The 15073-nt window shown below is 43.3% G+C and overlaps 1 protein-coding gene and 1 long non-coding RNA gene across 2 annotated transcripts; one reads left to right on the forward strand and one right to left on the reverse strand.

Moving 5' to 3' along the window:
* The first annotated feature begins 3209 nt into the window (after positions 1–3209).
* Positions 3210–13127, forward strand: LOC115117213 (catenin beta-1-like). The gene is given in 19 exon segments (XM_065015539.1): positions 3210–3372; positions 6941–6991; positions 7111–7335; positions 7520–7773; positions 7899–8064; positions 8067–8136; positions 8584–8671; positions 8674–8787; positions 8933–9077; positions 9224–9327; positions 9444–9473; positions 9731–10069; positions 10237–10395; positions 10509–10628; positions 10781–10931; positions 11178–11299; positions 11625–11685; positions 12036–12260; positions 12408–13127. Coding segments are annotated over 17 exon segments (2370 nt in total). The 5' UTR covers positions 3210–3372; positions 6941–6978; the 3' UTR covers positions 12245–12260; positions 12408–13127.
* Positions 12406–14737, reverse strand: LOC135568791 (uncharacterized). The gene is made up of 2 exons (XR_010462724.1): positions 14425–14737; positions 12406–13463 (listed from the first exon to the last, which is right to left on the reverse strand). It is a non-coding gene; the product is annotated as an uncharacterized LOC135568791 (long non-coding RNA).
* Between the last annotated feature and the right edge of the window lie 336 nt (positions 14738–15073).

Genomic DNA, 15073 nt, shown 5'->3' on the forward strand with positions numbered 1-15073 from the left:
AATATAGATAATTTTAACAAAATGAAAGGGTGCAGGAACAATAGTTATATTTTTTCCCATAGTGCACGTTTCTCACAATATGCGACATGGTCATGATTGAATCTTGCCCAACAAGTATTATTATGTTCCTGTATATTTTTTTTTACACAGATTACACTCTGAATATTTTCCCACATCCTCGCCTTAGTTTTCAACACAAACAATTCAAATCAGACTAGTGTCAGTGGTATTTATCTGAAATTCTATCCTCCATTATGAGTGTTTTGTCAAAGTAACTCCCACAAAACATATAGAACCAATTGACGGCTTGACATTGCCTCTTTTGTCATTGGATCATTTGATCAATAATCATAGTATGCACCTTCTTCTTTTTTCTTTCTCGAAGAGCTACTGTTTTCAGAAATATGTACATTTCTGAAGATTCCTATTGTGGATCTGAAAATCTGTGTGTTATGCACTTATTATCATAGTAATGTAAATATACTATATGCACTTTGTCTATTTATGATTTATCAGTGGGTTTCACAGTAACAGTATTTTGAATTGTTTTATTTCTAAATTAAATGTAATTATTTTCTTTAAGGCCCAGTGAAGTCACCATGCGGTAAATGAGTTAATAGACCAATAACAAAGAGAGTTCCAAACCTCTCTGCCAATAACATCTAGTTTTCTGTTTTCCCTTCCCCACTCAGACCACTCCCAGACAGTCCTAGCAAATTTCTTGCTTGAGAAATGTTTTTTTGCTAAAAGCTGTTTTGGTCCATTTGAATGGAAATCTATTACAATAAGGTACTTAAATTGTTACCCAGAAATGATTTGATATTGATTTAAAAATGGCTGCATTGGGCCTTCAATATAATTGTTTTGCCTTGGAATCTCCATTTCCAATACTGTACTGTTATCCATTCAGACCTTGCATATTGACTTGGGTACTGCATATAATGTCTTAATGTTTACACCCTGACTGTTCATCAGAACGTATTGAGGTCAAAACAAATCTACAGGATTTTTTTGGGAACAAATGTAATTTATCACTGATGTAATTCTAGTAATATTTTTGTATAAACGATCGTTGGCATGTCACATCTAGGCCTAGTGTTCATTATATATTCTCACCAATACAATTCCCTTAAAAACAATATTGTAAATAAAGATGTGAAACGAATCTCTGTGTCCACATAATACTGTCACCTGAAGGTTATCTATAAGAGAGAGTGTTTTGGTCAGGTGAGTACTACACTTAATATAGTACTGATAAAGGCATAACATTTGGGTCACATTTGGCAAACCTTAGTTCCCAGTCAACTGAGACCCTGCTTTATTTTTGGACAGGAATCCTCCTGACCATGAACGTTTTGGTAAGAACGTCTACTGCAGTGCCTTGTTGGGTATAGTTGTTACTGTACATACTTTTAGATTCTCATGCAATTAACAACTCATTCCTTGTGTGAATCTAATTTATTTATTTTATTGTCCATTTAAAAAAAATCATTTCAGAAATGAGTCTATTTTTTTTATTTTTTACATTAGACTAGAATTGATTGCATTGAAATGGAATTGACACCAACCCTGTAAAACATCCATGATTAAACCCCTTTTTCAGCTGAAATAAAAGATCCCAGAAATGTTCCCTACACACAAAAAACGTATTTGTCTCAAACGTTGTGCACAAATTTGTTCTCATCCCTGTTAGTGAGCATTTCTCGTTTGCCAAAATATTCAATTTACCTGACAGGTGTGACATATCAAGAAGCTGATTTAACGGCATGATCATGACACAGGTGCACCTTGTGCTGGGGACAATAAAAGGCCACCTATTGCCCTCCCAGGCCCACCCATGGCTGTGCCCCTGCCCAGTCATGTGAAATCCATAGATTAGGGCGTAATTTGTTTATTTTAATTGACTGGTTTCCTTTTATAAACTGTAACACATTTGTTTCTGATTGCAGCTTAAGTAAAATATTTTAAATGGTTGTGTTTATATTTTTGTTCAGTATTTATTGCACTGCCACATATCTTTCTGATTGCAGCTTCCTTGTGGGGAATATTAATATTCTAGGATGTTATTCACAAATGGATATTCAGGTATACTAAATCTATCTTAAGGCCATCAGACTGCTAAACAGCAATCCCTAACTCAGAGAGGCTGCTGCCGACATTGAGACCCAATCACTGGCCACTTTAATAAATGGATCAATAGTCACTTTAAACAATGCCACATTAAATAATGCCACTTTAATCACACTATCTTACATTACTCATATAATATGTATATACTGTATTTTATACCATCTATAGCACCTTGACTATGCCACTCAGCCATCGCTCATCCATATATATTTATATGTAGACATTCTCATTCACCCCTTTAGATTTGTGTGTATTAGGTAGTTGTTAGATATTACTGCACTGTCGGAACTAGAAGCACAAGCATTTCGCTACACTTGCATGATCTGCTAACCATGTGTATGTGACCAATACAATTTGATTTGTATGATGAAGTATTCAGTACTAGATAAACATGACACAATGTTGTGGAAAATATAGAAAATAAATCAATGTGATCATAAAACCATCATGTATCTTGAGTCATGACTGTCGCAACATTATATGGAATCAGGTGAATCGTTTTGAAAAAAATAAACAGATCCTACACACACTACATTCCAAATACCCTTAGTATATTCTGAGCAGTGCCTATGCTAGAGATAAGCTATTTTCAGACATGCAGTAGAACTAAATTCCTCTGAGAACGTTTTCAGTATACCATTGTGAATGTCTCTTTAGTAAATTCAGTTGAAACAATAAGCTGTCCGTTTTAGGATTCCGAACCGAAGTACTGCAATTTTTTTTATAATTATGTGATGTCCATTGAAGATTTTTTCAGTCCAATCCATAGATGCATTCCTGGTCTTCATCCTAATTTATGGAAAAGGTACACTGCCGGAACTTCATACCATCTGGATTCATACGCCGATTTTATGATCAGGATTTGTTCTTTCCTTTTATGAAATACAATACATTATAGTTGTATGAAGTTGTTTTAAGATTGTTTCTAATATACACATATATATATATATAACGGACTTCACTTTGATAATTTGATAAAGACCATATGGTATCTATTTTATTCCTACATGCGGAAGGATAGAGTTGCCACATAATTGTAATTCGGTCTATTACAGTGCGACGCCATCTTAAACCCAATGATTCAACAGCAGTAACCAAGTTGTTCCTTGACTGCTGAGGGGCTAGTCGAAGGACTCGCTTGTGATTGTAATTTTAACGTATTTTTTTATTTTTTTTCTCCCTACGAGGCGTTGGTTTTATCCACCTAAACGCGAGGAGACCGATTTGTGGCTTTTGACAAGGGTAGGCATCTTCGTAATTTTTTATATATATATTTTATTTGGATTTGACATCGAATGTATGCGTTGTATTTGGTTGGTAGCTAGCTAAGTTAGCTAGTTTGTAGGTAAATGTTTCCCGCAGTCCAAAGGCGGTGGCAAGCAATCTGAATATCAGCGCGTCGTGATCACGACAACTGGAGTCGTACAGAATTAATTGGAATTCACAAGTACAGTTTTATCAGAAACGAATTGAATTCATTTTTAGCCAGCTAGCCATGGTGGTAGCAGGCTGCGCCATGGCCCGGACACTCCCCGCTAGCTAGCGTTTGCTAGCTGCCGAAAACGAGGTGATTTGCTAGCTAGGTCAACATTCCGGCGCTTTGACTCATGTTAGTGGTCGTGAGAAACAACTGTCTAGTTAGCAACTATTGATACAGCTGACTGGAACGTTTTGCCCTGTTACTTTTCAATTGGCTTGAACTGGGAGACATTTAAGTAACGTTAGCAAGCTAGTTAAGACTAATGATGGGGAGAATTTTTCAATCAAGCAGCTAACGTTGGCTGGCTAACTAGATAATAGTAAGAGGTTCCATTTTTGCTAGTGTCACTAGCTACGTCGAAATGGATGGCAATAGCGCAAACACTATCCCACGTCCAACAGTAACTTTAAATTCATCAACTGATTTTATTGTAAATAAAGTAACATCATTTCCATGTAAGATGCCCATTGTAACTAAGTGGATTTGTTAGCTAACATTATCAAAGTCAACTAATATTGTTTAATTTCGTCAAACGTGATAGCTGTCAATACATCAAGTTTTGTTTTAGCAACTGGGTAAAACTGTTTTACTGGACGTCAAGTTAAACAAAGACCGACAAATTCCTTAGCGGTTGTGATTTGAGAGGAAGTTGAGGAGGAGCTTGACTGAAATTTGAGTCGTTGTTGCTCATCGGAAATTCGGGTAGACTGAAGTGGACTTGGTTGTATGTGGGGGTGGGGAGCTAGCTCGCTGGTGGAAGATTTTTCTGCTCTTGCCACCAATTTCTAGTGAAACACAGCGGAACTACTCCGGAAATACCCCTTACAGAACCCAACGTTGTTTAATCGGGATCATCTCATCTTGATATTTGGAAGAAACGTGCATAATGTATTTTCCTTGGACATTGTAACGTATCTTGTTTGTTAGCATACAAAATATTGACGATACAATAACGTTGCCACGGATATTGCCGTGATTCATCTACCCACTAACATTTGCATACTTTCCCGGAGGGTTGGTGGCTTGCTAAATCACAGTACGTTATCGAAACTTCGGTCTTGAACAAGGTATGACACATACCTCTGTGAATTCATTGTTTCTGAGAATGAAATTGAGGTTTTAGAATTTGGTGCCGTATTTTTCTTAGACTTTTACAGTAGACGGATGCTGTGAAAGTTGCAGAAAGCAAGGGTATGATTCATGATTGGTTTAATGTCTAGCGCAGTTAATAAGAAACCAAGTCTCAAGTCAAAGTCAGAGAAAACAGTTACATTCGTTGCAAGAGTTCCAGTCTATTTGCTTGGATTTTTACTACAGTCAATGACGAGTAGTAGCCAAATACAGTAAACAAGAGTTGTTTGCTGAGATAATGTTCTTGTTTGACATTGTCATGTATTTTCTTTAAAATCATCTTTATTGATTGGTGGTTAGTTACAATCTTAGCTGCAATTGAATGGCTAAAGGCTCTAAAATAATTTGGCCATGGTACTATGTATGCACAGTAGGCCAAACTGTGGACCAGGAATTAGTAGTTGTGACTGCTGACCGTGTACATTGCTCTGAGGGGGAGAGATTGTGGTCTCAAATTCAGCTCACAATACAGCAGTTACCAAGCTTTCTCTGGTAGTTTCTCTGACAGCCACGTTCACATGTTGCTACATTTAACCTCCATTTAACTTTGCGGTTGTCTATTTAAACAGACATATGGTTAGGGAACTCAAGATTATACAGCTTGGAAATGTTCATTTGTTTTGCTTATGATATCCTCTAAATTTCTCAATTGCTTTCCATATGTTTACCATTATGTCGGTAGGCTCGGTTGTATCCTAGATGGGCAACCTTTGCAAATTCATATATGTTCCTCGAACTATCGCTCTTCTGGTGCTCTAGGAATCCATGTCCCTTGAAACAGCCTATTAGGTCCCAGTGTCTTTAGCCCAGGGCAATATGGTAGTGTTTCCAGTCAGACTCCCTCCACCACAGATGTCTGCTGTTTTGACTACTAGCCTCTTAGTGCATGCATTGCAAGCAGATGTGCTGAATAATCTCCATAGAAACTGTGAGTGACTATTAAACATGGGTATGAGGACAAGTATCCCACCATAGCCCCTTAAAGTGCAGCCTCCTAATCTGTGATTCATACTGCTCTTTACAGTTTAAATTGAAGCAATTGCCAGGGATGGTTTTGGATATTGATTGGTTTGCTGCAGTTTATGAAACTTACTCATTGTCTGCTGCTGGGTTCTGATAATGACCCAAATTGGGTAGTGAGCAAAGCTGTTTTCCCATCTGACTCTGTCAGTGTAGCTACTGCTCTGCATGTGGGTTTTAACTTGCCCACCAGAGGGTCTGGTGATACTGGGAGATCCTGTTTTTTTTTGTGTGTGGGGGTACTGTAGTAGAAATTACTAACTTGAATGGATTTCATTACCTTCTTGTATAAACTAAAACACAGTTGTGATGGTATCTCTGCTAATGCTGCAGCAAGGTGTTTTGTTGGGCTGGGAGGATACCAGTGTCGCAAAATAAAAATGTTAATTTCAAATAACAAAGCACAAGTTTCAGTCCTTAAAAGTACGTAAAATATTGTGTGCTATAGCTTGGAAAATACTTTTGACTTTGGGTGACATTTGTTTCCAACATTATGGCTGTTTTCCTAAATATTGAATCCGCTTCCTATTTAGTTTCCTTGCCACGATACTTGTATTGTGATACTGGTATCCTCATGGCCCTAGTGTTTTGCATTGGACCTGTCTGAGGGATCATGTTACGTTCATAGATTTGTTTTTACATCACTGTCACTTGTGAAGCTAAAGGATTTTGATAGCGCCATATTCCCTACAGTGCTTTTTAGTTAGTTTGTCTTATTTAAACATTTGTTTGTAGTAAATATTTCAGGTTTTATTTTGAGTGTCTGAAATGTGGTGTATAAATAAAGCTTGATTTCCTCTTCTAGAGCCCAGAATATAGGGTCTAACAGAACTCTCTTTGGTATTCTTGTTTATTACTCCAAAGGACTGTACTTAACAGATTGGTAGCATATCCTCAAATGAAGACTGTCATTTTTTTGTTGCTCTCTTTGAAGTCCCCCCCCATTCCCCACTGTTTTTATTTGGCCTCCATTCGTTTAGCTGCCAAGTTAATGCTTCATACATTTAGCCACCAAGTTAGCAGTTCATTTGATGTCTAGGTAATGCAGCCCTGATTCTGTTTTTTTCCCTCTGCTGGAATTTAGCTGGTCCAATGAAAAGGTTGCTTTGTGCTATTTGTTTTGGCATGAGCTGAGGTGGAAACGACTATGAATGAACTTTGCTGTTCTGTTACTTTCAGATCTGGAAGCTGTGCAGGCTGTGGGTTTTGAAAGTAACATGGCTTCCCAGTGTAAGTATTCAGCTTTTAGAATAACTTAAACATGGCTACCACTGATTTAATTCAACGGTCTTCCCCTCTGGTTGAACAGCCTCCAAGTAACCTAACGCTGGTTGTTTTCTAATGTCTAGCTGATCTGATGGAGCTGGACATGGCCATGGAGCCTGACCGGAAGGCTGCAGTGAGCCACTGGCAGCAGCAGTCCTACCTGGACTCTGGTATCCACTCAGGGGCTACCACCACCGCCCCCTCCCTGAGTGGGAAGGGCAACCCAGAGGAGGAGGATGTGGATAACCAGGTGCTGTACGAGTGGGAGCAGGGCTTCTCTCAGTCCTTCACACAAGACCAAGTGTCAGGTAAAAAAAAAATACACTACAATACCATGGGAATGCTTGACTGGGATTTTGAACATGTCACATGGTATGAAGTTAATGGATAGTAGTTAGTACTTTATTATACTGACAAACCTCAGCTTTGGCTCCTTTAGAGGAATCTGGCCACCATCTTAGAGAAGTGGCTCTGACCTAACCTCTCCTCCAGACATTGACGGGCAGTATGCCATGACCAGAGCCCAGAGGGTGCGTGCGGCCATGTTTCCAGAGACCCTGGACGAGGGCATGCAGCTCCCCTCCACCCAGTTTGATGGGGCCCACCCCACCAACGTGCAGCGGCTGGCTGAGCCCTCTCAGATGCTGAAGCATGCCGTGGTGAACCTCATCAACTATCAGGATGACGCCGAGCTGGCCACGCGTGCCATCCCTGAGCTGACCAAACTACTCAACGATGAGGACCAGGTGCATACAGCTAACCACAACTGGCCCGCTTTGGTCCCCAACCAACTAAGAAATGCACCTGACTTAATGGTGTTAGGTTGTATAGAGTTCTGTCCTGACCTCTTCTCCTGTCTTCATTCCTCCAGGTGGTGGTGAACAAGGCTGCAGTGATGGTGCACCAGTTGTCCAAGAAGGAGGCTAGCCGCCACGCCATCATGCGCTCCCCCCAGATGGTGTCGGCAATCGTGCGCACCATGCAGAACACCAACGATGTGGAGACAGCCCGCTGCACCGCCGGCACCCTGCACAACCTGTCCACCACAGAGAGGGTCTGCTGGCCATCTTCAAGTCCGGGGGCATCCCCGCCCTTGTCAAAATGCTTGGGTATGTCGGTCAGCCCCTGGACTGTAACCTGACCGGTCTCTTGAGTTTCTAAGGAAGTTGTTTTAAGATGAACTGCACAGAATCACTGATCTCATGAACTGTTCATTATGTGGTCAAGATTAGAGGTTGTGTGCAGCGTCTTGCTCTAACTCAGTATATTCCAAACTGCCCCCCCCCCCTTTTTTTTTGTTGCTCTAGCGCTTCACAGCTGAGTCAGATAACCAACTCGTCAAAGCTTTGATTATTTTATCAGCTGTCGTTAAGGCAAAAACCAAAATGTGCACCCTCTCTTGGGGTCCCCAGGACTGAGTTGGGGAGGAAATGCTGCTCTAACTGTTGCCCCCTCAAACATGGGGGGTACAGTTAGCTAGTTTCTCTGCCATGTAGTTACCTTCCTGTGTGTTCAGTTAGCCTTTGGTACCTTCCAACCTAAAACTGTCTCCTCAGGTCCCCAGTGGACTCAGTGCTGTTCTACGCCATCACCACCCTACACAACCTGCTGCTCCACCAGGAGGGTGCCAAGATGGCCGTGCGTCTCTGGCCGGGGGCCTGCAGAAAATGGTGGCCCTGCTCAACAAGACAAATGTCAAATTCCTCGCCATCACAACAGATTGCCTTCAGATTCTTGCCTACGGCAACCAAGAGAGCAAGGTAAGGAATTGAAATGAAAATCAGTTTCATTTACTGATCTCTTGGTTTTAGACATCTTTGATGCTTCGCTCTGTCCCTTAATTAGGGCATTAATTGTGATCCATCTTGGTGTATTTTAAACATCTTTGATGCTACCCATCCCCAGCTTATCATCCTGGCCAGCGGTGGGCCCCAGGCCCTGGTCAACATCATGAGGACATACACATATGAAAAGCTGTTGTGGACTACCAGTAGAGTTCTCAAAGTGCTCTCTGTCTGCTCCAGCAACAAGCCTGCAATCGTAGAGGCTGGTAAGTACTACCTTTTTATTTATGGACCTTATTGATATATCTAAATAAAAATGCATATTTTAAAGTGTGTTCTTGCTCACTTTAGTTCAGTTGGCTCTCCACTGATACTCACAGTGAGCTGGGCTAAAGGCTGTGTGTTTCTCCAGGTGGTATGCAGGCTCTTGGGCTTCACCTCACAGACCCCAGTCAGAGACTAGTCCAGAACTGCCTGTGGACCCTCAGGAACCTGTCAGACGCTGCCACCAAACAGGTGAGGAGCCGTCCCCCACTAGCACACCTCTGTTCCTCTTTCCTACACCTTTCCTACCTGAATTCTTCCTACATAAGAGCTCTCTTTCTGTCTCCCTGCCTTTTTCCATGGAGAAGACGACCTTAGCTGAAGTAGATGTGATGCAGGTAAAAGTAGTCCTTCCTGCCTTTCTGTGTTGGAGCTGTGGCTAGTCAGAGCCCACTTCATCTACAGCCCAGCTCATCGTACCCTTACAGTTCAGCTGACTTACTAAAGGCTCATTAGAGTAAAGCGTTAAACCCACCTGAAGAAGAGGAATTAGTGTAAGCATCTCTCTGAGAAGAAGCGATCAGTGTAGGGCTGTCTGGTGGTTAGCTGTGTTGGTCTGGATGAGACATGCCGGTGTATTCCTTTCCTCTAACAGGAGGGTATGGAAGGTCTGCTGGGGACCCTGGTCCAGCTCCTGGGCTCTGATGACATCAACGTGGTGACGTGTGCTGCTGGCATACTGTCCAACCTCACCTGCAACAACTACAAGAACAAGATGATGGTGTGTCAGGTTGGGGGGATTGAGGCGCTGGTCCGTACCGTGCTGCGTGCCGGAGACCGCGAGGACATCACTGAGCCGGCCATCTGCGCCCTGCGCCACCTCACCAGCCGCCACCAGGATGCTGAGATGGCCCAGAATGCTGTGCGGCTTCACTACGGCCTGCCTGTGGTGGTCAAGCTGCTGCATCCCCCCTCCCACTGGCCCCTCATCAAGGTAATGTTTGTTTTATGAAAATGGGATGGGGCCAATCAACATTTGTTTCCACATCGGTGCAAGTTAGTAGCAGAACCTTCATTTGTAGACTGAGTTCCCTGACTTGGAAATGAGTACTTGTTTATTTAAATGAATGAAATGGTTTAAATGTGATCTCTTCCTTCCAGGCCACTGTGGGCCTAATCCGTAACCTGGCTCTGTGTCCAGCCAACCATGCCCCTCTGCGTGAGCAGGGGGCCATCCCCAGACTGGTGCAGCTGCTGGTCAGAGCCCACCAGGACACCCAGAGACGCACCTCCATGGGAGGCACCCAGCAGCAGTTTGTGGTAAGACACACAAGCGTAACATACACCTCCACACAGTGCATCTGTCTCCCAATAAGCACAGTTTCCTCAATGCTCTCTGTAGTCTCTGAACTAACGGTTGTCCTGCACCACAGGAGGGAGTTCGTATGGAGGAGATTGTGGAGGGCTGTACTGGAGCTCTGCACATCTTGGCTAGAGATGTCCACAACAGAATCGTCATCAGAGGACTCAACACCATTCCACTCTTTGTCCAGGTAAGACCTCTAAGCAACTTAAATGTACTGCTCCTCACAACTACAGAATTTGGATTTTTCTCTTTCCAATTTGAACTACACAGCTTATTTTATTTATATAAGTCATCTGATCTTTGCAACTCCTGTACCTTCCTCCTCTCTTGTTGCTGCAGCTGTTGTATTCTCCAATTGAGAACATTCAGCGTGTGGCTGCAGGAGTTCTGTGTGAGTTGGCTCAGGACAAGGAGGCAGCGGAGGCCATCGAGGCTGAGGGCGCCACCGCCCCCCTCACAGAGCTGCTTCACTCCAGAAACGAGGGCGTGGGTGAGTTAACAGGCCTCGGTCCACAACCAGCTCTGTTGGCGCCTCAGAACTCTTTTGATTGTTAAGCCCACAAATAAATGCAAATGGCTGCCATTCTAGAGCTATGCAGGTCTGTCAGTCATGGGAATTCTAGAATATCTATGGTTTAGGCCTCTGTCCAGAAGGATCTGTCTAGCTAGCCGTTGGTGCATTACTTTCTATAGATGGTTAAGTGAGACGACTCAACCCTGTTTGTTCTCTCCTCAGCCACCTATGCTGCTGCTGTTCTGTTCCGTATGTCTGAAGACAAGCCCCAGGACTATAAGAAGCGTCTGTCTGTGGAGCTCACCAGCTCCCTGTTCAGGACGGAGCCTATGACCTGGAACGAGGTGCGCTGCTGTTCAGTCACTTCTGTCTGCTGCGTCTCAAATGGCACGCGGCTTATGGGCCCTGGTCAAAAGTCGTGCACTATAAAGGGAATAGGGTGCCAATTGGGAAGCAGCCTGGGAGACATGCCAAATTACGTGAAGTGTCATACTTTAAAGTATTAGATGTGCTTGGATCTGGAGCCAGGATTCTGTATTTACTAAGGAAGTGTCTTGTGTTCATGGCCCATGACACAACTTCTGGGCAGAACACCTCAGGGCTGTTAGTGATCACTGTCTGACGTGACCCTCGTTCCTGATGTTGTTCTCTTGGTCCTTCTCTCTTTAGACAGGAGATCTGGGCCTGGACATCGGCGCTCAGGGAGATGCCCTGGGCTACCGTCAGGAAGGTAAGCACTGTCTCATTGTGCCTTGTCCTGGTGTGCAGCTCTCAAACTGCTGCTCACATAACAGCCCAGCTCTCAGCCAGCACCTGGGCTCCTCCAGCAGCAACCCCCTCACACTAACACTCCCGGCCCCACTGTGCTAGCTAGCTAAAGCTTGCAACTGGCCAGCAGCACAGCTGTCCACATTAGCTTTGAGACCAAGTAGTTTGGATTTGTAGTGGCTTTGTCTGGATTGGTACTGTGATTGGCTGAGAATTATGATTGGATGTTTTGATCCTACTACTGTGTGGTGCTTGTGTTAATAAGCTCTAACAAGTGTGTGTGTGTGCTCCCTCCATCACTTCCATTGGCAGACCCTAGCTATCGCTCCTTCCACTCTGGGGGATATGGGCAGGACTCCATGGGTATGGACTCCATGATGGACCATGACATGGGTGCCCACCACCCCGGCCCTGAATACCCAGTCGACGGGCTGCCCGACCTGGGCCACGCCCAAGACTTGATCGATGGGCTTCCCCCAGGCGACAGCAATCAGTTGGCTTGGTTTGATACTGACCTGTAAATAGACTACTTTTTAGGTAAGGAGCTGTGTTTGGCGGTGACAGGCTGGTGCATGCTGGGACTTCTACTACTGTGGCTGACGTTTCTAACTCTACTCTTCTAGCTTCTCTTCATGCTCTGTGGTCCCATAGTAATGCTGGTGCCTCTCCTCTCCGCTTCTCCAGGTGTATCGTCTGATCTGAATGAACCTGCATTGTGATTTGGCTGGAAAGTTGCTGGGAGGTTTTTGAAAGTGGGCTAGTATCTCAGAAAGTGCCTGACACACTACTGAAAGCTGAGTTTCCTATGGGAACACGTGGAGTGGAAGTAAAACTTTGTTCTGGTCTTTTGTGGGAGTTAAAACTGCGTTAAAGGAATTCCTGGAGTGGGTTACTCAAAGAATGACGCTGAAGAGTGGATCTAAAGATGGAATTTAAAACCCTGGTCTGTATTTTTTTACATTTTATTTTGTATGATTCTTCAGTCTGTAATGGTACTGATATAGCTTGTTATTATACTCTCCTGTCTTTTCTGCACTCATTTGTATCCATTTTAAGTCTCTCGTAGTGATAAGTTATAGTGGTAATGCTCCAATTAAAATGATATGGTGTAGAACACTAATAATCAGTTGAATTGTATTCTGATCAAGTGTAACATTGTGTAGCTTTTGTATAAAACCAAGAATTGGAAATGGTCCAAATATTTTCTTGCTTTAAGTGTGCACTGTTTGTAGTGTCACAACTGTTCCAAAGGGTCTGTGGGGGGGCAGCAGTTTCTTTTTTTAATGTCTTTTAGTTGATAGCTGTTCAAGGAGGTGAGAAGAATCCCTAATTATTGTAGCCTGCTGTGCTTATTGGAGACATGGTCATGACATGGCTAAACAATAAAAATGGACCTTAATTTCAGCTCTGTCTTGGTGGTTTATGGAACTGACTCGTTTTCAGGTCCTTAGGCTACATGGGGGGCAAATGTGTCCTTTGTTTGTACATCCTTTAAAAAAAAACTAAAGTATTGTAAAGTGATATTAGAATGGAACGCAAAACCACAATGGATGCCAGTTTTATTATAAAGCTATAGAGCAAGGCACCATAATGGAGACACGGTTTAGGTTGCTGATCACTGATGTGAATTATGGTCCTTCTCGAAGCCAATCCATTGTTGCTGATGAATCAACATTCTAGAATCCAATCCCTGTCAGGATCTCCACTGCCAGTGAAACCACAGCAACATCAGCATGGGACCTGGGAAGAGATGAGGACAATGGACAGATGTGAAGATCTCTTCTCCTCCCCAACCTGTTGTGTCCCTCAGTTTTCCTCCCTAAACCATTACATGGAGCCAGTTAAACTCATTCCTGTTAATTCCATCAGCAGAGCACTCCATTGAACTAGGCTTTGAAAAATAGACATACTTCTTGTAGCCTAATTTCAAACACTGCTCTCATTTCTCCCATCTTCAAAAGGCCACATTTTTAATTTGGCTACTTGTAGTAGTTGACTGACTTGCCCAATACTGTAGAGTCCTATGTCAACTTTCAAGAGTTGGACAAACTATGCACTTCCAGTCCTCTCCTGACTGTCACACTGTGGCAATCAGCAGTAGAAATGAAGCCCCCCCCCCCCGGTTCAGTAAAAAGCTGACGGTTGAGGCAGGAGAAATGTAATCACTCAAATTCAGTGCTATTGCTGTAAGAATTGACATCAAAATGAACAATTTTGAGGCTAGTGTTTTTACAGTAAAGTGTTTATTTTGGGTTCTGATGGGGTAGAACAAAGCTCATGAGGCATATTCAAATGTATGTAGCAACTGCTGATTGCCCCTTTAAGAATCAAAAGAAACTAAATTCCCCATGGTTGCCATGGTGAGTGAGGTGGTGACGTAGTCCAGCAGTCACACATGGAGAGAAGTTTGGAATTTCACAGCCACTTTGCCCCAAACCCCAATATTGTCCAAAGCTCTGCTTCATAAGCCTGGCTTGGCAACTTCAAAGGGATTGTTTTTCCATTTGAGGAAGGGAGAGAGGGAGGCCTCTAGCAGCCCAACAATGGGCCACTATCCCCAGTTCGAGACGCAACGGGCTCAAGGAATCTTTCATCGCACAACCCTGCCTTGGCCTCCCACATGAATGGATCAAAGCAGAGCCCTGAGGACAAAGCTGGAGTTCAGAGATCAGAGGAGACTGGAGAGAGTCTGAATACACACCTGGCAGAATGACTCAGTCTCTGAAGAACATGGACCAGCTCTTGACCCTCAGCCGAGCTGTACCACAAACTGTCTGTAGTAGCTGGGATCTGGGAAAAAACAAAGACAGAATGACCAAGTACACACTACAAAAACAATGGATCAGGTTTCACAACTCATATAGCCTTGGGGTTATATTTCTATAGGATGTAGCCAGGCATAGTTACTACTGAACGAACAGACCACTCACTGGAGCCTTAAAAGCTAGCCTACATTGGAGCACACACAAAATGGAGGCAGATAAAGGAGGAATGTCTGTGCTAATGGAAAACAGGTGTTTCCCTCCCTGCCTACTGTTACATTAGAGGCTCCAGCCTTCCGCTCACTGCTCCACAAGCATTTAAAGGCCTCCTCCACCGCAGGACCGTAGCAAACCTGCTTTCAAATACATTTTTTTCCCCAAAATATTTGTTTGAGCATGCCTGGAGAGCCAGATGGGCAGGGTTCTAAACTTTTGGGACTATTCTATTGGTTCCCATTGCACCAGGCAAACTCAATCAAGCTCCGCTAAAGTATTTGAACCCAGGTCTGGTTCACAGGAGTTGGACTAGAGTAGACATCTGACGTCACGTTGGAAAATCAACAGCAGCAGGGAGACGAAGTGCTGCCC

Source organism: Oncorhynchus nerka, unplaced genomic scaffold (genome assembly GCF_034236695.1).
Source record: "Oncorhynchus nerka isolate Pitt River unplaced genomic scaffold, Oner_Uvic_2.0 unplaced_scaffold_1391, whole genome shotgun sequence".
In the NCBI taxonomy this organism is placed as follows: Eukaryota; Metazoa; Chordata; class Actinopteri; order Salmoniformes; family Salmonidae; genus Oncorhynchus; species Oncorhynchus nerka.